General features: G+C 39.3%; 2 protein-coding genes across 3 annotated transcripts in view; one reads left to right on the forward strand and one right to left on the reverse strand.

Moving 5' to 3' along the window:
• Positions 1-847: 847 nt before the first annotated feature.
• Positions 848-7246, forward strand: LOC109986205 (leucine-rich repeat-containing protein 3). Its single transcript, XM_020636733.3, has 2 exons — positions 848-1097; positions 2863-7246. The coding sequence occupies exon 2, from the start codon at positions 2932-2934 to the stop codon at positions 3775-3777; it is 846 nt and encodes a 281-aa protein (XP_020492389.1). The 5' UTR covers positions 848-1097; positions 2863-2931; the 3' UTR covers positions 3778-7246.
• col2a1b (collagen, type II, alpha 1b) overlaps positions 7247-27565 on the reverse strand; it is a 47977-nt gene continuing 27658 nt past the window's right edge. For both annotated transcript variants that reach the window (XM_020636732.3, XM_065954687.1), the window contains 25 exons: positions 27181-27234; positions 26415-26468; positions 26037-26081; positions 25848-25946; positions 22893-23000; positions 22724-22777; positions 22491-22544; positions 22316-22369; positions 21971-22024; positions 20859-20966; positions 20370-20423; positions 20203-20256; positions 19017-19178; positions 17849-17956; positions 15490-15597; positions 15140-15193; positions 14414-14521; positions 13503-13556; positions 13206-13313; positions 12986-13039; positions 12773-12880; positions 10373-10661; positions 9912-10099; positions 9036-9278; positions 7247-8814 (listed from right to left, as the gene is read on the reverse strand). In XM_020636732.3, coding sequence (XP_020492388.1) covers positions 8668-8814; positions 9036-9278; positions 9912-10099; positions 10373-10661; positions 12773-12880; positions 12986-13039; positions 13206-13313; positions 13503-13556; positions 14414-14521; positions 15140-15193; positions 15490-15597; positions 17849-17956; positions 19017-19178; positions 20203-20256; positions 20370-20423; positions 20859-20966; positions 21971-22024; positions 22316-22369; positions 22491-22544; positions 22724-22777; positions 22893-23000; positions 25848-25946; positions 26037-26081; positions 26415-26468; positions 27181-27234 — 2523 coding nt within the window. In that variant the 3' untranslated portion in view covers positions 7247-8667. The remainder of the gene's footprint in view (positions 8815-9035; positions 9279-9911; positions 10100-10372; positions 10662-12772; positions 12881-12985; positions 13040-13205; positions 13314-13502; positions 13557-14413; positions 14522-15139; positions 15194-15489; positions 15598-17848; positions 17957-19016; positions 19179-20202; positions 20257-20369; positions 20424-20858; positions 20967-21970; positions 22025-22315; positions 22370-22490; positions 22545-22723; positions 22778-22892; positions 23001-25847; positions 25947-26036; positions 26082-26414; positions 26469-27180; positions 27235-27565) is intronic.

Genomic DNA, 27565 nt, shown 5'->3' on the forward strand with positions numbered 1-27565 from the left:
CTCAAATATCTGAAGGTTGCCTTATGTCAATGAAGTGCTGTTTGTCAATGAATGTTGAGGCTCAAATCTGTCTAAGTTTATATCTCAACATAAAGTGTAGTTGTGTAGATAAAGGACTTTATACAGATATAGATGATGATAAGCTTGAAAAAAAAAAGACAACCGACTAAAGGAGGGGTACGGAAGCCCTGAGTGGACATGAACCAATAAGTTTTGTTTAACTCGTGACAACGAGTAATTCAGGTTGTTTTCTCATGATCTTGACTTTATCTGTTATCCCAGGAGTAGCAAAAGCACACCCAAAAAACACAGATATAGGATTAACTTACATGGTTAGTGTTGGCAATGACAGCATGGCATGTTGTACTCAGGCCTCTCTCTCACAATGGGAGCCTATTGTTTTGTTTTCTAGATTTTCTTCTCTTTTGCTTATTGTGTCATCCTTACATGGGAAGTATTATTTTTCTAAACAATCTGACATGCATTTAAAGTGCATGTCTTTGAAGGAGACCTTTTTTTTTTTTTTACAGGTATAACATCTGTTTGTTTTTAGGCTACAGTGTGTCCCTTTTCTCTTTACCTGCCTGCATCATACTATTTTGCAGGAAGAGATGGCTGTAAGAATCACATTACACCTACAGGTAATTCAGTTATTATCTCATGTGGGTAACCAATGGGTGCACATAAATCTGATACTGATGCAATTTAAGGTGGGTATGAAAAAAAAAGAAGATGTACAGACACACCTCCTCCCATGTTACACACGAGAGAGAGGGAGGGAGAGAGAGAGGGAGAGAGAGAGAGGGAGGGAGAGAGAGAGGGAGAGAGGGAGAGGGAGGGAGAGGGATAGTTTGCCCCACATCTTTGTTGCTATAACTACCCTCTGCTACGACAGTCAGAGATGAAGTCGTTTGCCGGAGACCAACCACAGGTCCACTACTGATGCTCCTCACACAGAAGGGTCTCTCAAATGTTTTTACATCGAAGAAGAAGATGAAGATAATCCTTCTGCCGTGGTGAAACAAAAGAAGAACTTTAAACGCAATTTGACAAATATTTCCCACTTTCTGGATCTAAAACTTAACAAGATTTAACTGGTAAGTTCATTCATTTTTTTTAGCAAATAGTTTAGGCTACTTTTAAACAAGTGTAAAAAGAATAACTAGGCTTTTACATGATGCGTGTTTAATAGGCTATCAAGTCTGGGAGACTTTAAAATGTAGGCTATTCGGTTATTCGTCGATTTTCTTTTCTTTTAACTCGCAATAATTTTTTAACTTTTTAGATAGTTGGCTTTCCTTTTCTTTTTTTTAATTGAATTTCTAAGTGTTAAAAGTCGGGGGAAAAAAGGACGCATTGAACTGCCATGCTCGTTTGTACTTTATCTTACCTGGAGATTTGAAATCTGTTATTCCGGGTTCGTTTCCTTACCACAGTCCAGTTGAACCTGCTTCACCAAGAATAACGCAATTCAAGGTCTAAATCAATTTTCTTCGGACATGCTTTGTCTTCAGTGCAAGTTAATCTCATAAAATGAAGATACGATACTTTAGGTGACCTCAGCCGCAAGGAAGAAGCAACTCTTAGTCTGTATTTAGCCTGTCATAACTTATTTACTTTTAGTAGGCTAATGTGTGGAAAATATTAGTAATTAATATTTGGAAACGGCAACCATAAGCTGAAAGAACAGAGCCATCTATGTGTCTGTCTTTCCCATTCATAAATATACAGCATTCATCATTTTTGTTAATTGGGGATTTGCATGCATTTGCATTTACTAACAGGAGGGTTAATGAGCGGGGCAGTAAATCATACCTCACAGAAGCTTTTTGACGGACACCTCAGGGCTGTCACTCGCACACCTTTTAAACGAATTAATCAAATCCAGGCCACTGTGAGACTGTACTGTCTGTGCAGGAGACTATAGAGGTGCATGACAGCTTTGATTGTATTATAAAGATGAGGAGAATGTGATTCAATACTGAAGAGGATTTCATCAAATTCAAGCATTGTGTCAGAGTTACTTTACCAGAACAAAAACGCAATACAGCACTGGTTGGAAAAACCCCTGAGAGATTGTCATGGAAAGTGAAAATACACAATTTGGAGACTCAAATAGATTAAAAAAAAAATGAAGACAGGTGAGACTTAGGAGATCTAAAATATCTTAAAAATGTGATGTGTCCCTTTTTTTTATATTTTATAAAATATCAGCTATTTCCTCCTTGAGCAAACAACCAGACAAAGGTTGTCTTCTTCAGCTCTGTCACTTATTGACACGCTGGGACACGGGCAAGATTGATGCTCTGGCTCTTAATAGTGTAGCAGGCAATACTGGGACCATCGATCCCACCCCTTTTTCTACCCCCCTCCTCCCACCATGAATTATGATTAAGGGGCTACGGCATCATGGGAAAATAAATAGAGGGATGAATGAGATGAACATGTATCGATGAGTGTAATGTGATGTTTTTGTTCTGCTCTGGTAGAAGACACAGCAGGGAAAGGAAATGGGAGGACTTCAGATAATCATGTGCAAGGATTTAGGGCCTTTTAATTCAGAAACGAATGATTTTCTATATAAAATTACACAACTTATAATTACTGCTTTCAAAATAAGGGGGTCTTTCTTGCACTGCAATTTTTTGTCTTATAGATATATATATATTTTTACATAGTCTCTCCCTGCAGAATTTGTCAGACAAACAAGCTTAAGCTCATTTCATTGTCTATCTCTTTAACCCACTGACCTTTGTCTCTTCCTCTCTACCACCTCTCATTTCTGCATTCATTTTGATTGCATGTGTTTGAAGAAGAAACAGACTCATCTTTTCCACACTGACCCTTTATTCTGTCTGTCAGATTCTCCTGGAGTGCCCGTGTGTGAGTCTGGTTGGGACCCTGTGTGTGCTGGGGGGCTATGGTGAGGCCATGTTCACAGGCTGGTGTGAGGAGAGATGTTCCAGCAGCAGTGGAGGTAAAGGAGTGGATCTTCCTTCATGGCTGTGCATCTCACTCTTCTTCTCTGCCCTGTGGGGCCAAGCGTACACTCAGTGTCCGGACAGCTGCCACTGTGCCTGGGACACGGCCACGGTGGTGTGTTCGGACGCAGGGCTGCGAGAGATCCCAGAGGGGATCCCACCGGACACCGTCTCCCTCTACCTGGAACGTAATTACATACGGAGTATCCCTGAGAGTGCCTTCAGCGACCTGGTCCACTTGCGGGATCTGTACCTGTCCAACAACCGCATCGACTCGCTGGCCTCAGGGGCCCTGCGGCATCTTGGGTCCGAGCTGCGCCTGCTTGATCTCTCTCACAATCAGCTGAGACAGGCCAGCAGGGAGGAGTTCGGCTCCACCCGTGCAAAGACTCGCCTGTACCACAACCCCTGGCACTGTGACTGCGCCCTACAGGAGCTGATGGAGACTCTGAACCTGGAGCCAGAGACAGTGAATGGGATCATTTGTGAGAGCTCGGTGCGGGGGGTGGGTGAGGGGAGCAGGTGGGAGGACCCAGGGTCTCAGGGGGAGCACGCAGGTCAACCTCTGGTCAAACTGTTGGATTCTGGGGTGAATTTCTGCAGCCTGCAGAGGAAGACCACTGACATAGCCATGCTGGTTACAATGTTTGTGTGGTTCTTTATGGTCATTGTGTACGTGGTGTACTACGTGAGGCAGAACCAAGCTGAAGCCCGCAGGCATTTGGAGTACCTAAAGAGTTTACCCAGCCCACGCAAGACCCCCACAGAGACAGACACTCTGAGCACTGGTTTCTGAACACCTCATTTCAAATCAATTTAAAATGATTTATAATCCAACAAGGTTTTAATGTAGAACGACTACTTAACTTCAGAAATACCATGTGGATTTACTGTAAGCCGTCTGTGGAAGATCCTGATAAAAAGAAGACTTTTTACAGCTGTGTTTTAGTGATTACAACCTTTCTTTACATTTTTTACTACTGAGGCCCCTCTGTGTCTTTCTTGATATTTCTTTACCCATGTGTTTCTTGAAATAATTGAACATAAAAAGGTGAGAATTGGTTTAATGAATTTTGCCATGTTCACAGAGAGGAGTAAAAACTGAAAAGTGCAGCAGAAAAGGATGAAATAAGAAAAAGAAAACTCTGAACTCTACAACCTTGTTATTCCCTCTGTAGCCCCTCTTTATTCTTCTTTTCTTCTCCCGTCAGTCCTCCTGCGGTGGTCTGTTTTATCTTTTATTAAGCTTTAATTAGAAGTCTTTGACCAACTGACCCTTAATGAACACTTAAAAGGCTCCAATCAGCTGGAGTGTGTTTATCAGGTCTAAAAGGAGAGCATGCACAATCAGTACGTGTCCCCGTCTAATTGCTTGACTCTGTTGTTTTGTACGTGTGTGCATTTGCTGTTTTTTTTAATTGTTAGTCATTTTTACATTGAATACATCAATTTGATGTGGATTCTTTGCAGCCTTTCCCTAATTCATGCTCATTAATCCAGCTTTTGTAAGTGCCAATAAGGAACAACAGATCTAAATGTACTCTCAGGAAGCCAAACTAGAGGTGGTCCTTTTTATTGAGTGTCCAAGCTGTAGCAATCATGAACATATTTAGACAGTTTAGTGTACAAAAAGCAGCAACTAACTGGTAAAGAGAAATTCAGCTAGATTTAGAACTCAAATCACTATTCAGATTTCAATTAATACAAATATTTATCCTGACAAAGCTGTTATTTTAGATTTAATTAATCTATTGAGTCGTTCTGTCTCCTATTTTCCACATAGGCTGCATCATAATTGGTTTTTTTTAAGCCTATTTGAGAATAAGCCGAACACTTGGTAGATACATTTAATAATTTGTTTCCCATGGTTAGCACTGTATTGTAATGCAATAAAGTGCTAACCATGTAATGCAAAGATTAATTTCACTTTTGATGTGATGTGTGAACTATAGGTTACTGAATATCAAGCCCAGCTCCACATAATCTGAAACAAGATTAACAGCCCATTTTTACTTTACCTGAAATCATTATAGTCATATTTACTGTGGCAGTAACTGATATTGCTATTTGAAAAAAGCCCAATATTATTCTTCAATGTAAAAAAATATGAACAGTAAAAACCCTCTTGTAAACAAATTACTTCTATCCACAGCCTAACTGAATGGTGACTAACCAGGGTTTTAAAACCACAACAACGTATTAAAGCAGCGCACACTTGGGTTCAGTTTGTTTAGACTTTACTTTTTAGTGTCATTATTTTGCAAAATACATCATAGATTTGGGCACTTCAAGCCTTTTTAACCCCTCAATTTCACAATAAATGTTTGGTCTGTCTACTGTGTTCAGACGGGGATATCAGGCTTTTTAGTTTTTTTAGGGTAGGCTACAGTTAGCTACATTATGATAGCCAGCTACCAATTGATAAAAGCTAACATTTGCATTAGAGGCATAAATTCCCAGCATTGTGTAACAATCAAATGCCAATGCTTGCTAGGAAGTGGCTGAAAGACTACAAACATGAGCTATTACACAACATAATAACAAAGTCATAAATTCATAGCTAACGGTAATGCTAGCTAGGACATTTTTGCCATGAATGTACACATGGTAAAACTTAACGCAACAGAAGCATTAGGCCTATCCAATATGCTGTAATACTTTGAAACAGGAATTTCCCTCAGGATTATACCACCCACTGTGTTTTTTAGTTAAAACTGCATTTTTTAGTCTTAAAGCTGAATTTATAATTAATTGTCGGATTCCCTACGTTTTTACGACTAGCAAACCAGAACACAGTACAAAACGGTATCAAGCAAATTGTAAAAGCTTTGGCTAACCCTTAATTTTTCAGATTGCTCATCTGATCAAATTTTCCGTTTCTTTAATACTCTGCGTTATATCTACAAAAATATCAAAAGTCACATTAGTACCAGTTATTAGTTGTGAATGTTAATCAACAAATAAAAGCATGCTAGTACTCTAAACTCAGATGTTTATAGTCGCATTACAGCTGCTAAACATCAGCATGCTAGCCATATCATTGTTAGCATGTTAACATTCTGGCTTTAGCATCATGTCCCTCTTGTCCAGAGCCGCTAGCTGTGAACTTTGTGTTATTCATGTGTCTTTGTTCAGTGGCTCATTAAGTGTATCCATAAAACCCTCTATGTGGTCATGAATACGAACGTTATTTTATCTATCAATTTGAGAAAATAGTAAAAGCTGAAGGAAACCCTAGAATAGGATAACTTTTTTTTGTGTTCTGTAACGTGCTAAATGTTTGCTCGAGAAAGAAGAGTTTGTGTCCTTCAGGTTAAAGAAATACTGTGAATTAGAAATAGAATCAGTTATAGAGTAAAATGATGTTGTTATGATAAGTTGTCATGTGTGACAGGTCGTGGTTTGAAGACTACAGGCTGAAAGATTAGAGGAAAAATATAAAAAAATATGACTGTCAAAAGAAAATAAGTCCATAAACCTGTGTAGAAATGTTGATGTATCTTTACATGCTTCGAAGAGCTCCTGAATATTCTTGTTCATTCTTGTTCACAAATCATCCTGCTGGTGTCGGTGTCCTCGCTAGAGTTCAGTTCGTTTAACTGCCTCCCTACCGTGCAATCTTTAAACCGCTTTGAGACCAAAATGATTTGTTTTCTCTTCTGTTTGCCAGTACTTACTTGAACAAAGGAAGTTATTGAACAAAAATAATAGTTTCATATTGATCCATCAATAGGTTTTTTTTTTGGTTTTTTTTGGGGGGGGGAACAAATGAATGAATAAAAGAAACATTGCTCTATGTTGTTCATAGAAATGCTTCTACATTTTATTGCCACTGCAGGTTGAAAAAGGCAAAAGATGAAGAGTAAAAGAAGTACAGGAAGACATTAGCAGTTTACAGACGGAGCTGAGCGTGGTTGGCATTGTTTCCCATTTCTACTCTACCATGCTATAAAAAACCATGTTACATTTTTGTAAAAGGCACATTTTTTTTGTTTTCTCCTCAAATTACCATCTTCAAAAAATCAAAACACCCCTCCGCATTCATCCATCTCTCCACTGTTTTCTTAAAATCTGAGGTGTTTCTCACCACGAGGAATATATTACCACAAAAAGACATGTTGGAAGCAGGGCAAAGTAAAATGTTCTGTCGTGTCTTTTTTAATGGATAGATTTTTTTTCTTGGAGAAGAGTCAAACCATTGCCCCAACATATTTGAACGTGGTGGAGAACAAAACAGGGTATAAATAAAAAGCAACTTCAGCCTGTTACTTTGTTTTGTCTTTTATTTCCAATTTACATTAATTAAAACGTAACAAAAACAAGTCATGATCATAATAATAATATAATAATGCTATTATTATTAATAATAATACTATTATTAATAATAAAAAATATACACAACCTCACACAAATGCACCCTCTGCGCAGGCTCTACAACTGGAAAAACAAAGTAAAACACCCTGTATATCTTCATATAGAAGATTGTGTGTGTGTGTGTGTGTGTGTGTATATGTGAGTGTGTGTGTGTGAGTGAGTGAGAGAGAGTGTATGCCTAGGCAGAGGGCACGCGCTGTGTGAGGGGAGGGGACTGATGGGAGGATGTAGGGAGGGAAAGGGACAAACGGGGCAGCAGACTGGGCTTCATTGACCAAGATACTGGTCGTATTGATAATCAACTAAAATACAGGGACAATTCAGGGGAAAAGGCCTTACATTAATTTGTGACTTTTGGTGAGGTAGCTCTATAATATCAAAAAATATTGAATTATTTCCAAATAGGACATGCCTTAATTCATTATGGGCATGGCTGTTAACATTGTGGGATCAAGGCAGGAGGGTAAGGTGAGGCAGGGACATTTCTCAACCCAGAAATTCAAAATCACAGGTTGAAATGCTCTCTCCAACAAACTGTGTATATATGTATACACATATATACATATATATACTACATATGAGTATCTGGTTGTTAAAAAACACAGACTGTTTTACAACAATAGCACCATTGACTTTTATTATAATACACAGTAACTTTTCGATACACACTGTGGTGGTAGAAATAGGAACACCTGCACTTTCTATGTAAGCTAGATTTTTGGTTTCAGAGACATGTTGGCTTTAGTGGAAACAGGATGGATGGGGTGATGAGAAAAAAGGAGGAAGTAAGAGAAGAATTTGGTGGATAAGGTCTTTCTTTAAATATGTGTAAGTGGGCTTTTATTACTTAGCAACAAACTCAGTCCTAACACACCTGGGACCCAAACCTAAACAATAAATAAATAACACCAACACATTTTTCTCTCTCAAATTCCCTGGTATGTATGTTCCTGTACTCTCCTCCTACTTCCTCCTTTTTGTTCATAGGGTAGGCAGGTGGAGAAAAGGGGGCTTTTGGGGTATGTTGGGTGTCCATGAAGAAGGTTAAAGGGGTTGGGGGGGTGTTGACTAGAGGCAACGCTGGATGAATCACAGATGACAGTTGCTGGTGCCATTCAGTGCAGAGATCCTACGGAGTTCGACTTGGAAAAAAAGCACTTTTTACTTAGAAAAAAAGTCCCATTTTAAAAAAGTGTCTTGATTTTTTTTCGTTTTCACTCTTTCTTTCCTCTTTTATCGGAAGTGTGCTCCTTTCTTATTCTATTTTCTTTTTAATTTCCACTTCTTTCTCTTCTTTTGGATCCCTCGTTCTTTACAAGAAACAGACTGCTCCGACCTCGACTCCAAACTCCTGGTCTGCTCCACCAATATCCATGGGGGCAATGTCCACAATGGGCAGACGAGAGGTCTTCTGCGATCTGTATTCAATCACTGTCTTGCCCCACTGTCCCGTGTGTTTCTGTAGAGAGGGAAAAAAATGTAACTGCTGTTAAATGAACTATTACTTTCTCCAAAATGGCAGAGGATAAGCGTGCCTTAGGGAGTAAGAGATGGTGCTTAACATCTGTCAAGGAAGGAAAGAGAATCCTCGACCAATGCAATATTGTTTTTGATTATTGTATGACGTGAACCTGATTCAGTGTGTGCATGTATAGCTGCATGAACTGTTGCATATCTTACCGTGCAGCCATCCTCCATCACGCTGTAGGTGAAGCGGCTGTTGCCCTCGGCTCTGATCTCCACGTCGTTGGAGCCCTGCAGCAGCACGGCCTTCTTTAGGTTGCCTGTAGAGGCGTCCATGTAGGCCACACTGTTCTTACAGTGGTAGGTGAGGTTCTGAGATGCCTCGGTGGACAGCAGTCTCAGGAATGTCATCTGGATGGCAGCAGTGTTGGCTGCCAGGCTGTCATCACCATAGCTGAACTGTATTTGGCCGCAGGGGAAAAGGAGTAAGTGAGAACAACATTTAACTTTGTCTTGGTTTTTGTAAAATTATTTACAGATAACAAGAAAGGCTATTTGGGCTCTTCAAAAAGTATATATAAAGTATTATATAAAGTATAATTCTTTTTATGTTGTTGAACTATTTAGCAGCTGAAAATGTTGTATAAAAATTTGACTTTTTTGTGTTATGTCAGGGTGGTCCTTTTTGCAATGCAGAAACAATATTTTGTCTAATTTTAATTAAATGTAGGAAGAAATCCTAAATTAGCTGCTGATAAGAGTCCCTATGATCTAGTGGAAGTCAATAACAATTTGAAGACTAAATGTTTCTTCACAATCAGCAAAACAAGACTTCCAGGAGTGAGTAAAGCTGCTCTTATGATACCTAAAAAATGTTTTCGTCCGTGCAGAAAAGCTCGGAAATCCAAACCTACATCATTGCATTCCTTGATTAAATTTTTCAACATTTGGGCCTTGATCTGAGCCAAAAATCCGACAAAACATGGTGTCAAGAGCAGGTTGTCATTACAATATAATAAGAAAAGAAGAGGCGTGTCTTTGTTTCAGCTAAACCGATTGCTAACAAATATGAAAAAACATTGTGATACTTACATGATATCCTCCATTCATCGTCTCTCCGAACCAGACGTGTTTGCGGTCCTTGCTCTTGCTTGACCACCAGTTCTTACGAGGGATGTTGGAAGGCTTGGGGAGGACACAGGACTCTCCGGTCTCCATGTTGCAGAAGACTTTGATTGCATCGATGGTGCAGCCCTGGTTGGGGTCAATCCAGTACTCTCCTGCAGGAAAGCAGCAAACACATCAGAGGTTCATAATCATGTCTTTTTGGCTTTAAAAAATGTTGTATACATTAAAAATTAATATCATTAAGTTATAGAATTCTGTAAAATTATAATACCTCAAAAAACCTACTATGAATCAGCCACATTCACGCACTCCCAGACAGAATACACTACACTTAACCCAAATTTGAACTGCAAACATCAATTGTCATCCTATTTCTACTCCATCCAGTCAACTCAATTTATCCAATTCCCCACGGTGTCACTCACCGCTCTTCCAGTCAGGGTGACAGAGCTTCAGGTCTCTGCAGGTGCGAGCTGGGTTCTTCTTGGATCCCTCGGGGCTGCGGATGTTCTCAATCTGGTTGTTGAGAGATTTGAGTGTGGCATCGACCTCAGCGTCGTGCTGACGGAGGTTTCCAGAAGCCTGGTCGGCTCTCATGTACCTGAGAGGATCATGAGACTTCTCAGTCTGACCCAGACCAGCGAAGGCGGACATGTCGATGCCAGGGCCAGGGGGACCAGGAGGACCTGGGGGTCCAGAGTTTCCAGGGGGACCCTGAGAGGAACAGAACAATGATAAAGGGTTATATTTAGCATTCAATAACTTTTAGACATTTCTCTTTTTGTCCAGTCACCACTTTACTTGTGTAGTCTCTTTGATTTCATTAAGACTTGATAAATCCCCCTCATGTCAGGTAAAGATTGAGAGCTGTTTTGAAATCTGTTCTCTGGTCTTATTTCAATCTTTGTGTGAAGGACTTAAAGATGCAACAATGAATGCAACAACAATGAGCTAAAATTATGTCAACCTGTGTCCTCGCTACATTTTATTTAGTTGTCTATCTTTTCTGGTTTTGATCAAGTTTTTGTCTTCATTCTGTTAGTAATAAGTACCCCCCCCCCCCCACTTGTGTGTAAAGTATACTGAAACTGTTAAACTTCAGTATGTAAAACTACATTTAATTTTTGCTCTGGAATCTGTAAGAGGTATCGATCATAACCCAATGTATAAGCTAAGCAATTTTCTGTAATATTTCTAAAGAATCAGTATTGATTTATCAGTGAAGAAACCTATATATTTTTTGGGGAAATACATGCCTTGTGCCTGCTACCCTGTAATCATCCAGACTGAAGGAATAACTTCCACAAAAAAAGCGAAATGATTTCAGAAGCTTAGTTTACTTTAATGAGTTTTGAGTGTTTTGAGTTGTTGCTGCAGTTCTAGTTCTTTATTCTAAAAAATGAAATACTATAAATTATAATAATACTGTTATTGAACTTATTCCTACATATTACACTCTATAACCCTTTTCACACATACAGAAATCGCCTGAAAAACTCTCCGGCCAGACCCCTATTATTTTATCCAGAGTGATCTGATGTCTGAATTCAGCAGCTCTCACGGATTTTCCTACAGGAGTTGAATTTAAATCTTTTTGTATGTGTAACTACACACCTTTAGAAACACATTGCTGTAGAAATTGGTTGGTAAGGAATTTATTCCCAGATTGGCCAAAATAGACCTATGAAGATACTTTATAATTCACATGCAACAAGCAACATTGATTTTTACCTAAACAAAGGGTTTTCAAGAGAGCTGGAAAAGTGGGCGTGGCCGTTTCTCTACCAAGGAGTGGTTTTGGTGCAAAATAAATGCTTGCAATGGATTCAGCATCTCAAATAACCCCTAATTTAACCTTAAGATGCTATTTAAGGCACATGTAAAAAAAATCTAAAATTTCAAATTTTCAACCAATAGGGTTCCAGGTACCCGAAGTTTCAGCAGCTCTCACAGATTTTCCTACAGGAGTTGAATTTAAATCTTTTTATATGTGTAACTACACACCTTTAGAAACACATTGCTGTAGAAATTGGTTGGTAAGAAATTTATTCCCAGATTTTCACAATATTCCCTTACTATGTTGTTCTCCGCTCTTTTGTGGATGTTGTCATTCCATTGGATTACACAAAGCATTGAAATAAAGGCAAATATTCTCATTATAACGTCGTGTAGCGGACTCTGTTGCTTCGGACGCTACTTCCACGTTGTTTATTTACGTCACATCTTACGTCGGGAAATCCCCCAATCCCCCTCCCCTCTGACAGGGAAAGTCCCCCGCTGTGAGGAGCATATGTGAACGACTAGTTCGGGAGAATCTCCGGAGAACTCCCCCTGTAAATATCTAGATATTATCCGGAGTGCATATGTGAAAACGGCTTATTTTATCCAAAATTAAACATTTTTTACTTTATCCACACCTAGCTGGAATAGACTGTCTTTGCTTTTCAACACAAGCAAAAAGGGAAGTCTGAAGAGGTTTTCACTGAAAATAAAGAGGCCTTAGTAATACATATCAGCAGGTCATATCGTACAGTATGAGAGTATATAAGCTCTGTGCGTCATTCACACCCAGTAACAGCATGACTTACACCTGCTGCACATGATTTTTTTTATGGAGTGTGAATTTTGCACTCTGAGGCTCTTTGACTTATTCTGGATCTTTTCCACTTCAGAGGGCGTTATGTATTTATGAATATGTTATCAATCATGTTCACCTACCTACTATGTGTCAGATATGAAGTCACATTTACAGCCTGGGTTATACTTTAAAGTCTGTTATCGTCCTAATTAGTGTTTCGGACAAAGATTTTTTCTTGGGTACTCACAGAGGGACCAGTCTCTCCACTACGACCACGGGGTCCGGGGGGTCCAATGGGTCCTGGCAGACCGTTTGAACCGTCCTTTCCTCCGGGACCAATAGGTCCAGGTGGTCCCTACAGACATAGATGGAGGAAAAATCATGTTGTTAAAGACCTGCAAAAAAACAAACCTAATGTCTTTGTCCTTTTTCTTTTTATCTTGTCAGCACTAGCACTCACTCTTTGTCCAGAAGGTCCAGCAGGTCCAGTAGCACCCTGGTCTCCAGCTTGACCCTAAACAGATAATGTTTACACTCATACATCAGCCTTTTACAGGGTTAAATGTTAAGTTAAATATATATTTTTTAAGTTTAATTGTTTTAAATACCATGTAGAAAACAAGGATAATTTCAACTCATTTGACAAGTGTTACAGAAAGATCCAGAATCTGAATACTTACTGGAGGTCCTGGCAGACCCTGAAGACCTGTGAAGCCTCGGTGTCCCTTCTGTCCTCTCTCTCCACCCTCTCCAGCCTCACCCTTGTCTCCACGGGGTCCTTGGGGTCCCTATGAACAAGTGGACAACAACCCTTTTAGGAAAACTTACTGTTATTTCACAATTTTTTATTTCCTTCTTCATTTGAAATATACACAGAACATCCACAAACTGTTTTTAGGCATGTAAATTTAATTTAATCTGAATAGTTAAAAACTGTTTGTGCAAGTATGTGTATTAATGTTCAGAAAGATACATACAGGCATTCCTCTGGCTCCAGCAGGTCCTGACGGTCCGGAAGGTCCTTGTGCACCCTGTGAAGAAATCACAAGAGATCTGAATGAAGCTGCAGCAGAAACGAACCATACTGGTGCACCGATTTAAGAAGTCATTATATCTCTAACTTTTCTTAAAGGGACTTTGTAGATCAAATGGAGTTTGGTAGTTCATTTCACCACAGGGGTATGACAGAGGAGAAGAGTCTAACTAGAGACTTAGGGCCTGTTGTGAAGGTTGGATCAGATGCCTTTCATTGGCAGAGCGCAGTGGGTGGGAGGCAGTGTAGACCTGGATAAAAGAGTTTTTTTGAGCAGTGGGGTGGCTCGAGCTTGCTTGATTGCAGTTAGCAACACACCCGTTGACAGAGAAGAGTTGATGATATTCATAATTGAAGCATTAAGTGTAGAGGAAATGTTCTGTAGTAGGCTTGATGGTATTGGGTATAGAGGACAGGTTGTGGGACAGGTTGTGGGACAAGGTTTTGCCCTTAGCCAACACATATCTGTGTTATTACATACTGTCCTATATTAAAAGCCTCCATAATCTACATCTACTACTCCATCAGTGCCACTATAACGCCCCAAAAGCATTCTTGTCAAATTTACAAGTGAGAAAAGACTAATTTTACATTTTAGTACCAAAGAATAGTAAAACAAACTTGAATAGACAGAGTGAATTCCATGTCATTAACAAAATGTGATATAGAGGTTGTTTTTCACTCTGTCCACAGGTCATTTATTCAAGGACAAAGCCCTTTAGATGTCCCTGTCTGTTCCTGAGAGCAAATTTTTAGCAGTTGAAAAATCCACCTTTTCTGAATGATGTCTGCTTTCTTTCTGGATAGAGAGACATCACCACATTTTTCACTTGAGTTTTTGGAGTCATTACTCACAGACTCTCCTCGGTCTCCCTGTTTGCCGGTGGGACCGACTGGGCCAGAAGCACCAGGAGCGCCTGGAGCGCCAGGGGCACCAGCAGGACCAGTGTTTCCAATATCACCCTGCGGCACAGAGAGCAGAACATGTCAGAAAAACTCTTCAATGATAGTACAGTGGAATGGAGGATGTATGTGATGGGTGATGTATATTCGTCTGCTCTGATAAATAAAAAAATAAAAAATTGCGTATTTTACTTGGTATGGATTTAAATGCATATAAATCATGAAATAAAGATAAAATTAAGGTTATTGCTATAATTGAAGAAATGCATTAGTGTTTGGATTGGTTTTGCAAATAAAATAGCTCCTAAGATCCATCTCATGGATGACCATCCATAGATTGTGATTACTATTAGATTCTGATTTAAGCCAATCAGGGTTCAGCAGGTTATTTAATTCAATTAAATTCTATTCAAAATGTATTACAGACAACCCAATGATTACATTGATTTCTTTCAGAAATTAAAAAAAACTTGGAAATATAAGCAACATCTGCAACATAATAGAAGAACAGCAACATAATTCCTATAATGAGAAACAGCATATCAAAAATTGACTGTCAAAGAACCTTCAGCACAAAGACAGAGAGCCGGTACATCAATATGTTAATAAGGCAGTGTCCTACAACACAAAGGTTTCAACCACGTGTATTTTAATGTAGCATCATTGTGTCTTTCTCACCTTGATTCCAGTAGCTCCATCTCTACCAGGAGGGCCATCAGATCCAGCGTTACCCTATCAGAAGAAAGAACGACAGTGTAAAGGGTTTCCACCTCCACCAAGCCAGCTGTCCTATTGAATACTGAACAGCTGCATAATGAGCCGGCTCCAACAAAACGCATCACTAATACAGTGTAAACACAATGCAAATGTATACATGATGTACATAACAGTGTATTTCAATAGACTTGGCCTACATTGCACAATTCTGAAATTCCAGTCATGTTATACAAACAGTCAGTGGAGTAACATCGATGTGAAAGATGTGATTCTAAACTTATGCTGTGTGTCGATGATGCCCTATTACTGACCTCTCTGCCAGGCTCTCCTGCAGGTCCAGTGAGTCCAGGGGGTCCAACAGGTCCAGGGGGTCCACGGTCTCCGCCGCCCCCAGCAGCTCCCTGCTTTCCAGGCTCACCCTGAGAGGAAAGAAGAAACAAAGTTGGACATTATTAAACATAATTAAAAATAATCCAATAATTTATCAACTGATAAAGTACAGAGTTTTGTTATATTGTATTCAGTCTGACATCTTGTGAATACATGTTTTGGACACAAAGTGAATGGTTGGTTTTGACTCACTTTAAATCTAATTATATGCTTGTAAATAAATGAGGCTTGTACTGGCCAGCTCAGAGGTTTTCACTGTAACAACATTGAAATGAATATTATATCATTTTTAATAAGTGGGCAACATGATTTGGAAATGACTGCTGCCTCCTGAGACTCTCAAGCCTTGTTAAAAAACTTTTGAAACCAAGTACTACAAGCTTCAGCTTTGTCTTTATTTCATCAAGTTTCTTTACAAACACTTGGTCACTAAATTTGGATAAGTTCCCACCAATGTTTACGCTGCTCACTGAATCCTAACCACATATCTATAGATTAAAAAGTAAGTAAAGTGAAAGGCCTTATGATGATGACACTGTGCTGTATAAAATGAAGCATCATTTTGCACCGGCCTGGTCAATGAATCTCCTCATTTAAAAAAACCCAAATGGTTTTGGAGAAGTACCCAGTTTGTTAAGTCAGGCAGAAGAAGTTTTTGTTGGCGTTTAGTTGAGGATAACTAAGTTTAGTTTAACTTCATAAGAACTGGTAGATCAGCGGATACTGGTGTGTTTTTACATGACCTCTGTCACTTTAATACCACTTTAACTGCACTACATTATGAACCCTGTTTTATCATAGACCACCTCTTCTGTAGCATCATAGTCTTCTAGAAACAACATTTATTTCTCTGGGTACTTTTATATCATTATCGTCAATTAAAATAGAGAAAACTGTATCCACTTAGATTCAGATATTTAAAGCATGTTCTCTGCTTCAATCCACCCCTAGCAGAGTTTGGCATCAAAACCTCTGTCTTGGCATCACTTTCATGCTTGCTGATAAATAATTGATGTTGAGGACATGCCCACTGAGAGGCTGAAAGCAGGGAACATGGCCCATGTCAGATATCAAATAGTGTGGGCTGTAAGCAGAGGAGCCGTCGTGTCACACGTCACACTGTACATCAAATAAAAATCAGTTCAACATGAGGAAAATCTGAGCTCATGTGAGACAAGGTTTAAGTTTGATCTAATTAGGACACAGCAGAATGATGGTCCACAGAGTTCCTGCTTTCTCTGCTTCTGAGGGACACAACAGTTGCTATTGTGCTATTGCAGCTTTGACTGCAATAGTCATTAAGTTAACTTCCCCTTTTGTTTTTAACAGACTGTATGTCACTTGTCATACAGCCCAGATGCCTTGTCATGCAGCTCAGAAATGGAGACCCTTCAAGTTTTAAATAACATTGGAGTGACCATCAAATCCTTAATAATCCTCCTTTGAGTCAATAAATAATACAGTAAGAGTCACAGTTCTGATTCTCATAATTTTTTTTAGAAATACAGTTAGTGGACATTTAGGTTGCTCGACAATCATTTGATTTGAAAAAATCAAAACAGAGATCGAGCCCAGAACCCCTGCCAATGTAATAACCTCCAACAAACGTAATAAACCACAAACCTGAAACAGATCTGCAGCTTTTAATGTAATATTATCACAAACGTAATCATTCCCATAAACATAATAGCAGTAGCCTACTACAAACTTTATACATAATTCCCTGCAAACCTAAATGTTTGGGTTCTCTGTCCAGCCTCGTGATATTTTCTAATGAACTGACTTGAACTCGTTGGCAGCAATGACCACAAAGATCATTTTCATATTACTTTTGTGGGAAGTTATTACAATTTTAAAAGCTGAAGATTTTCACCTTCCCACAAACATAACAAATCCATGCAGATGTAATAGCTATAACATTTGCAGTAAATTACGTATCACACATTTGTGGGAAAAGTATGAAGAATGTGGGATTATTACATTAAAAGCTGCAGATCTGTATTACGTTTGTGGTTTATTACTTTAATGGGCTGTTGGCGGGTGTTACGTAGCTTCTAAGATGTGAGATGTTCTTTTTTTAGTTTTAATGTATTTTATCACTTTTTATGGGCTGCAAGGAAGACATGTTAGTATTGCTTGAATTATAATTGTTTTTTTTCTTTTGAAAAAAAAAATCCTTTTTCTTTTTGTATTTCTTAATTTTTGCTTTTGCTTATGATTCAGTCACCTGCAAAAAAGAAGCAACACAAATGCTGAAATAGCAGATTGTTCTGTACTTACAGAGGGTCCGGGCAGACCAGGGAAACCTCTCTCACCACGCTGTCCAGGCAGACCAACAATACCGCGTGAACCAGCCAGACCCTGAGGGCCTGAAGGACCGAGGGGACCCTGAGAGGGGCAAAGAGGTGGAAAACACAATTAATAACTATGTCATGTATCAGCAGAACATCATTTTGCTTTTTCAACTATTTTTTAACAGAGAGGGGAAATCATCTATACACTTAAAATATCTGTATACCTGTGAACAAAAAACAAAAGTCCCTGAAAACAAAGTTTACTGTGTTTAAAGCTGTAAGAGAGTTTGATTTGTGTTGTGTTCTTCCTCTTTGAGTCTCTCTATGTCAGTCATTCTGTAACCCTAACCCTCCTTATTTGATTTATGTCACATGTCATTTGCTCCGCCTGGGATTTTTGGAAACCAATTGCAGCAACACAAACTAACATCGATCCCTCCATCACCTCTCAGGTCTACTTAACCTTCTCCAGCACGGTCCTCTCTGCCCAACACTGAAAGCTCCCTTACACCAAACTCACAACAAACCCCTGACTATTAAACACAGCAACAAGCCCACAAAGACTGTGAAGTGTTGATCAATGGCTCAAGCCTTCATACATGTAATCAATAGGTAGAAAGGAACTCGACACAGTGGATATCTTCATGTTTGAGTATGCAATCTTCCCTGATGTGTTATTATCACGACAAGACTCGCCATGTGTTGTGGCAGGGGCGAGAGTGGAGACAAAGTAAAAGCCTGGGGTCCTGTCATCAGTCTGTCACTGGGCCTGTGCTGCCCTGTGCTGTCATATGTCTTGGTCTGCTATTACAGTCAGTGATGGACAATGACAGCTCGCTGTATTAATGGAGAGTGTGCTCAGCTGCTGTAGATTACTGCCAAAATTGGCTCTTTGGGCTGACAGAGCTACCTAAAAGTCGACGGAAAACAAACACATTTAATCATTTTCTTCTCTCTATAATGGACACCTGTGTTCACCTTGGCGCTGGCTCAAGGAGATGCGCTGTCTGGAGAGAAGGAGGGGAGGGCTAAATATGTGGGAGCTGTAGGAACTTGAGTGGTATTTCAAGCGTCACAAGGTCAGTGTTATGTAAAAGCCCAGAAGTGCTCAGAGTGTTATAAGGAGGAATATGATTAAAGACAGAGAAACTCACAGCGGGGCCATCCTCTCCAGCATCTCCCTTCTCTCCAGGAGTCCCAGCAGGACCGCGGAGACCAGCATCACCCTGTCTGCCTGGGGGTCCACCGTCTCCCCTCACACCTTTGGGTCCATCTTTACCAGGGGGGCCAGCGGGACCAGCAGGTCCAGGATTACCCTAGAGGAAGATGACAAAATGTACATTAAACAACTTGAATGCATAAAAAGACATTAAGTATAAGTTGTTAAGTTTGTGGTGTACACGCTCCCACAAGCAGGCACACAGTTCGTTTACAAAGCTTGTGGTATAAAGGTGTGATCCCCTGAGCGGCTTTGCTTCTTTAAATAACCTATAACAACACGTCTCTCATATTCACAGTCTTACGGGATCTCTTGTTTTTCAACAATATGTTGCACTTTCTTTTCACAGGTCTGTAAAAAATATTCCAACTAATATTCCAACTACAACAGCTCCCGCTGTGACAGACAAACAGTTTCATCAGTGGAGACAGGTGCCAATTAAAAAAGGCTTCTTAGGTGACAGTAATCATTTTTGTATCTCCTCTGCTGCACCTAGAACTTTTCTTTTTCTTTTTATCAATTTAACATTTGTTAGAATTGTCCAATACTATTCTATTCCTTCCAGATTCAAATTCTAATGCCTTCAATGCCTGAAGTCTCGACTGATACTTATGATACCAGCGGGATTATGAAAATAAACATACTGTTGGTGCCAATACACTGACTGCTGACATTTTGCTAACTTTGACTAAAGTCACAAACTCTGCAAGCTCAAACTCTCTGTTATTGTTTCTTATTTTCATAAGAACATTTTCCAGATATCTATTCTTATTTGCAACTCAATAGCAGCCATTACAAATATTATTGCTGTTTAGACTACTAGTTTGGAGAAAAAATAAACAAGTTGATTTTTGGGAAGCTAATGAATTATCAGAGCCGTGCTTTAACCGGCGTTGGTACCAGTACTGGATAAACTGTAACATTTGGTGATCAATACTATCTCGGCTCTACATAATGAAGGATGAAACTACTTTGTGTACTTTGGCAGGCAATGATAAAATATGCTTGGATGCAAAATCAAAAGTACTTAACATCATGAATGTCTCATATGTATGCATTTGCTGTATGGTTAGTGATAAGGCTGTTCGTATAAAGAAAGATGCGTCCTGTTGTCAACTTACATTGGGACCAGGGGGTCCGACTCTACCAGCAGCTCCAGGGAAACCAGTGGCACCCTAAAAAAAGAAAGATGAAATGAATCATGAGAAGAGTATTCAAACACAAGAAATGTTTCTAAATGTGACCGAGAGACACGATGAGATTAAAATGTCTTCAAAAGGTCACTTACAGGAGGTCCCTGTGCACCACGAGCACCTTTAGGTCCACCAACACCCGTGGGACCCTGAAACAAAAAACATACTGCACATTACTGCCTGGACTTTATTTCATGTTGTATACGTGAAAAATAATAACAAAAAAAACAATCAGTAGCTTTGAAATTTAGTTTGAAACTGACTGGTGAAGTAGTTAGCTTTTCTTCTGCCAGGTGTGTCACAATCAGGGACAAGGACTGCTTTCATTGTGATTTAATCCTAACCCTGGAGCAAATATTTAATCCTAACTTTGGAGAAAACATTCAAAAAAGACAATACGTCTCTTAAAATGGGCTGTCAATCACTGTCTTTCTGTTGTTTTTATCACAAAAAAACCAACTTCCCGAAATAATAAGCATCCGAGTTTTTGTTCGAACTCTTCATTATTCAGGAGTGAGGCAAAGCCAGAATTCAAATTTTTTCATTGTGTTGTACAAAACAAGAGAAACAAAAAAGATACGCACAGCAGGTCCTGGGGCACCAGAGGGTCCTTGGGGTCCGGGGGCACCAGCGTCACCCTTCTGTCCAGACTCTCCCTGCTCTCCTTTTGTTCCAGGCTGACCATCAGAACCCTGCAAGAAGAGACATAATCAGTTAGATTGAAGAAATATGTCATCTCTCGCGGTTTCTAATCCCTAAGCACCAGTTTGTAAACAGTGCTATTTGTAATGCTAATCCATGCGCACAATTTGCAAAACTGTCAGCACAGTTCAGTAACTGTGTCCCCAGATTGAAAATCCATGTGCAGGGATTTGTAAACCATGACAAAGGGGCGTTCTCATTTTTGCTTACCACTACCCTTAAGGGGGCTCAGTACATTCAGAACACATTTAAAATGAACAAAATGCGTCACAGACTTCAGGATATTCAACAAGAGCAGCTGATATTTATGGAGTATCAATACCTATTCCCAGACTGTGTGGTGATAAACTGTGATGTTACAGTCTGTGAGCTGTGAGACAAAAATGATTTAGACACCTTGTTGTGTTCTTCATCCTGACACAAACTCAATAATGAATCATAGAAGAACCCGGAGTGGAACAAAATGTATGACATATGGTGTTGTCACAGAAACATTGATGAGAATCCTTTCGTAAGGATGCAGCTTATTAAAAACTTTTATTTGATGGCTGCTTGGATTCTGTGGGAGGAAGTAAATGGATGACTAATACACACACTTAGGACTAATGACACGCTCATTTCTTTCCTAAGGATAATATACAAAGAAGACAGGAGGCATGTCAAGAAAATGACAAATCAGAGGCCACAAAAAGAGATAAAGATAGTAAGAGAGTAATTATCCAGGTGTTGATAAGATTTTATAGCTTTTTTTAAAGTCTATAACTATGTGTATTATGGTCCATTCTTTAATTTAGTTTTGGTTTACACATCATTAACTGACTATTTTTTACCACATTTATCTAATTTTCCATCTTTTTCATTTTTCAACATTATTGCAGTAACTTTCATAACTCTCATGTTTAGACATAAAACATGTCTCCAGGCCCGTAGAGGACTTGGCCTGACATTCAGTGTTGTGGCTCTGAAAGCTGGTCAGTGTTGTTTTGGCACTTACAGGAGGTCCAGCAAATCCAGCAGGCCCAGGAGGACCAGTCTCACCCCTGTCACCCTGAAAGAGGAAACAGGAGAAGGTACAAAATTTAGACTTTTAGTCTGGGATGCAACATGAGTGAAAGTGAGAGAAACCTTAGCTTTAACACGGACAGATACTATAAAATACCTTTTTAATCTCTATTTCATCAAATATATGATTTGAAATATGGAATGATGCTTATTAATGTTGAGTTATTGTACATCTAATAAAATACTCTCTACCAATCTAAAGAATCATGATGGAGGTTTTTCCTTTTGGAATCAAGTTTTTTAAAAGAATCCATGCTTGTTAAAATCTGACACTTACAGGAGCGCCGCGGGTACCAGGAGCTCCAGAAGGACCAGCAGGACCAGATTCACCCTGAAACACAACACAGTAAAAATCAGCAACACTTGCAGAACTCTGGACAGTTTGTTTGGATCAATGCAAGCAGAAACACAATACGTTATACTGTAATATTTAAATGACGAAAAAAGGTCACCTTCTCTCCGTTGGGACCACCAGGCCCAGGAGGACCAATTGGACCAGTGAGACCCTGTGTCAGGAAAAAGAAAAGAGTTTGAGACATATTTTTCAAAATAAGGGCTGACTGAAATGAAAACCCACAATAGCAAGAATTAAGTATGTAGAATGTGAGATGTATTACATGTTTTTGACATACTCAAACTGGTAATTATTGTTAAGGAAAAAGCAAAATGGATAACAACCACTCACTCTTCCACCGTCTTTGCCAGGAGCACCCTCAGGTCCTTTCTCTCCAAGGTCACCCTGTGTGGAATAAGAAAAAGGTCAGTCACCTGCCAGGGCTACAGGCAAGTAGAGAATATTCCACCTATGAATGTCTATAAATATTAATTGAGACTTTGTTCCTGTCATGGCTTACTCTATCTCCTTTGGGTCCAGGAATGCCAGAAGCTCCTCTCTCTCCGGGCATGCCCTGCAAGCCTGGGGGTCCCTGAGCGCCGCCGGCACCAGCAGGTCCGATGGCTCCCTGTTGTGGAGCAGATATGAATGAGGGTTATGCAAAGAGACAGAGATGTGGCTGAGAAACTGATCCAGAGAAAATAGGTTCATGAGGGTCATTGCATACTGTAATAGTTGTGTTTAAGCAGTGCTTTAACACCTTTAATGAGCATCAGTTATCATACCTCAGACCGATTTATATTAGTGGGTGTTGTTGTTTATTTATGTACGTGTCAGACATAATAAGTGCTTGCCGTGTTTAAGCATGAATGCAACCATTTATTTAACAAAAAAGATCCAAGCTACTCTTGTTCTGTGCACGCACTGTTCAAGATGACCAGAGGATTGAAAGAATACAAGTCAAGGATGTAACAATGCACATAAAAAAACTTTACAATGATTCCTCTGACACAAGTTGTTGACTTACTGGACTCAAATAACCATTTACAGACCCCTTTTATTAAAAAGAAGAAAAAGACATCAAGTAATTAGCAAATTAACTTGACACATGAAAAATATCTCAAATTCCATGTGTTCTTTTTGATTTATGGTTCCCCTTTAAGTAGAATTTTATCACCGCTAGTCCTCATATGAAAGTCAGGATGATGGAGGGAAATACAATCTTTGATTTTTCTTTAAGTGGCTCCACTGGGCCAACTCCTGGTCACAAGTTTTGAGGCTTATCAGCAGCCCTTTCTGCCAGCGCCTCAGACTAGAGATCAGACATAGCCGCACCAAACTCAGCCGTCTATCTCCAGTCATTAAACTGTAACCATGGGGCAAAGGCAGGCTTTGTGTAGGTGTGAAAGCAGTCAATCTGTATTCTAGTGAAGGTGGCGGATTTGTTATTTGTTTCTTGCAAAAATATTTCCAAGAAACAAGCTTCAACTTCCTGAAGACTGTCAGCTCATCCTTCCTCCATCAAACTCACACTCATGACAGCTCAATAATCCTCACCCTCTTCATCAGCTCCTGTCTGACCTTAAGGGTGGAAAAACTCTGAACTAGGATTGAAATCTGACCAGATAAAAAACAGCCATGAGAGCTGCAGGTGCTTTAAGCTCTTCTTCTGGTGCAGCGGTCACAAATAACTGTAGAGGCTGGAAGTTGTTGATGGTTGTTAATCAAGTGACTGTGTTGATTGTTTGTCTTGTTTCTGTTTAGGTCCTGAACAATTTTCAGAGTAATAATGCAGTCTTCTATTCAAACAATAATGTTAAATAAAAATTCTTGTACTTGAAATTTTGACAAATATCATAAACACATAAATGATAAGCTTATATACACAGAAATCTTCTACTTTCTCCTTCCGAATGGATCAGAGTCCTGTTTGTCTTGTCTTTAAAGTATCCAGCATATATTCTTATTATTATCATCATTTCTGTAAGATTTTTTTTTTGGCTTTTGGGTATTTATTCAACAGGATAGATGTAGAGAGACAGGAATGGTGGGGAGGGAGAGTTGGTGATGTTATACATAAAACCACGTCAGGATTGGGGGTCAAACCTGCGACCAGTGTGACGAGGACTGTAGCTTCTGTAAAGGACCACCTGCTCTACCAACAGAGCTAAGCTAGCACCATGCAAATATGCATATCATTTTGTTATAATAATCTAGATTTATGTGTTTATGTACTATAATTATGACCATTCAGGTTTAACTAACATATATAAACATATGTTGATTAAAGCTCCTGTGAGGAACTTTCAGTGTAAGTTGATTTTGTTGACACCTGTGAACAAAGCTGTGCCTCTTATCTCTTTGCTCTTTGATGATTTTGATGATCCTGTACATGTCTAAGTCATTTTCTGTTTTGTAGCAAAAGTTTAAAGCTTTAGAAATAACTATACAGAAATAGTCAATCTTACAGTATGCTTATTGTCCTGTTTGCTCATAAAAGGCATTAGTGTACATTTCAGTCTGTTTCATAACTAGCTAAAAACTCCTAAAAGCAGTTTGAATTAACACAAGGAAATTATAATTCCTCTTAAAAAAAAACAACAACCAGCCTTCCTGTATTTCTCTGTTCTATTTTGTTTCTCTTTCCCTGTTTGACTAGTAAAGAGTTGGCGTGAAATGAAGGTCCAGTATCTGGGGTTAATATGCAGAAAAGTCCCTTAGCTATTACTGACTTAGCTAGTTCTTACTGTGGGGTATGTTTCATTTCATGGTTGTCAGCTGAACCAAAAGGTCAGTTTTTTAAGCTTGAGACCCTTTTAACAGAAAAATGTGCAGTTCTTCAGGTGTTTCCAGTTCAATACAAGTCTTATGCGTTGCTTAACTGTAATATTTTGTAGCTCCTATTTCACAAGGGTTTCAGGTAATTAAGTAAAACTCTAATAGCAAAAAGGAAAAACTACTGCTTCCCACAACTAGTAACCCGAGAACCTCTGTTAGGGACCCAAAGTCTGAACCAGTGTCTCAGGGCCAATAAGCGCACCAACTTTGATAAAATACATCATCAACTTTCAGGGAAACTACGCAGGGATTCATTAAACACAAACAAATCTGACAGTTTTTAGACTCTCATCTTCAAATTAAATTGTTAAAAATAGGAGATATGTTAGGATCTGGTGGGTCACATCTCCAGTAAACACTTCACGGTGATAAACACTGTGATGACTGTTGAGTACTGTGTGTGTGTGTGTGTGTGTATATTGAGTGTAGTGAACTCAACTCACAACTGCCTGAGGTCACTATACTATTCTGTATTCATATGCTCACATTAATGTTTTGCTGCTGCTAGATGTGATAAGAACATATCAGAAAACAGAAACTGTTTGCCAGTGATAGGAATAGACCCTGGGCCATAAAAAACCTTTAATAATTCTAAAAATCAGTCTCTCTGTAGTTTCGGACTAAATGTTCGCCTCACCTTGGGTCCGTCAGTTCCAGGAGTTCCAGGCAGACCGCGGGGTCCCTGCAGACCCTGAGGGCCGGCAGCTCCTCTCTCTCCTGGGAAACCACGCTCTCCCTGGTGTAAGAAACACAGCGACAATCAGCAATATGTCTAGTAATAAGTCTAAACAATGGTAGCAAAGACAAATACAAACTGTAAACGTACTCTGGGTCCAGTAGCACCAGCAGCTCCACCCTCTCCAGGAACACCCTGTGAGAAAAAGAGACACATTCACTATGCATGTCTGAGAAGAGGAACTACTAAAAATAGTAAGACTACTTCTACTCCTGTTTCAGCCTTTGATTTGAATCAAAATTATAATTAAGAGCCTGATCTTCACAGGACATATTAAATATATATATATATATATATATATATATTATAAAGGATATAGATCTTGTTGACTCAGCTCAGTGCCACACTGGATGACAAATGCTGTTTAGGTCAGGTTTAATAAGGATAACAGCATTAATCTAAAAACTGAAGCACAGATTCTTTAAGGGTCTCTTCTATCGAAGACCATGACAGAAAAAATGCACTCGCCTGGTCTCCAGGCTTGCCTCCCTCACCAGGGGGGCCAGGAGGTCCAGGAAGACCCTGGGCACAGGAGAGGGACAAAAAGGATGTTAATAAAACCCACACTGAGTCAGAAATGATAACAGATTAAAGGGATATTACACTGATCTTCAACCTCAACTTTATCTATGATAGTGTGGTATATAGAATGGAAAACATCTCCAGTGGTTTCACATGTTAACTTAAATGTATCTGCAGGGGGGAACTCTGTCAAATGACAAAATCTTTTTTTCTCCCTGAACCAGCGCTGTCTGTATTTCTCATCTCCACCTCTTCTTGTATTGCTAACCTGATTTATACTTAAACTAACGACAGCTAAGATAGCCTTATAAAGTATGAGTTTAGAGGACTTTATTGATAAGGATACATTGATTGTTGTTTTGGTTGACTCAGACATTAAAACAGTTTAATTTCAGACATGTATTCAGCTCAAACAATGCAGCAGTGCAAAAACCAGCTTCCTTAATCAGATAGATCACATTGTGATGAGCTGAATGCTTCAACTGACTACATTCACCATCATCACTCATTGGACAGCCAAATAAAACCGGGGCGAAATTACTTTTAAAAGTCAATTTCCCTTGAGAACATACTATAGGTGAGATAACTATTTTAAAAGTTTTAAACACAAGTACAGTAATCGTTACATTTTCAGTCAAAGGAGAAACTGCTGCATTTGTACATGAACTATAACAGGCCATTTCGAGTGATATGTTTGAAGAGACAGACTCACCTGGAATCCTGAGGGACCGGGCTGACCTTGCTCTCCTCTCTCTCCAGCAGAACCCTAAAAAGATCATTCATATATAATAATCACAATCATCTCCTATCATAAGCATCATGTCAGGAAATTGATTTCAGACTTACACATTACAATGGTAGGGGGAAATAATGCTTTTTTTCTTTGATATAATTAGATATCGGTAAAAATCATGGGGATAATTCAAGTTAAACAGGCTTCATTTTATTTAACACACTGAAACACAAACTGTAAAACAGGTTGTGAGTCAGTGATGCTTTCAACGTCCAGAAATTTGTGTCAAGGACTTTCTTGTTCTAGAGACAGAGCTCTTGTTGAGGCAGTCTGAGAAATGGAGATACTGGAGGTTGCTTTTAAG

This window comes from Labrus bergylta, chromosome 5 (genome assembly GCF_963930695.1).
Source record: "Labrus bergylta chromosome 5, fLabBer1.1, whole genome shotgun sequence".
Taxonomy (NCBI): domain Eukaryota; kingdom Metazoa; phylum Chordata; class Actinopteri; order Labriformes; family Labridae; genus Labrus; species Labrus bergylta.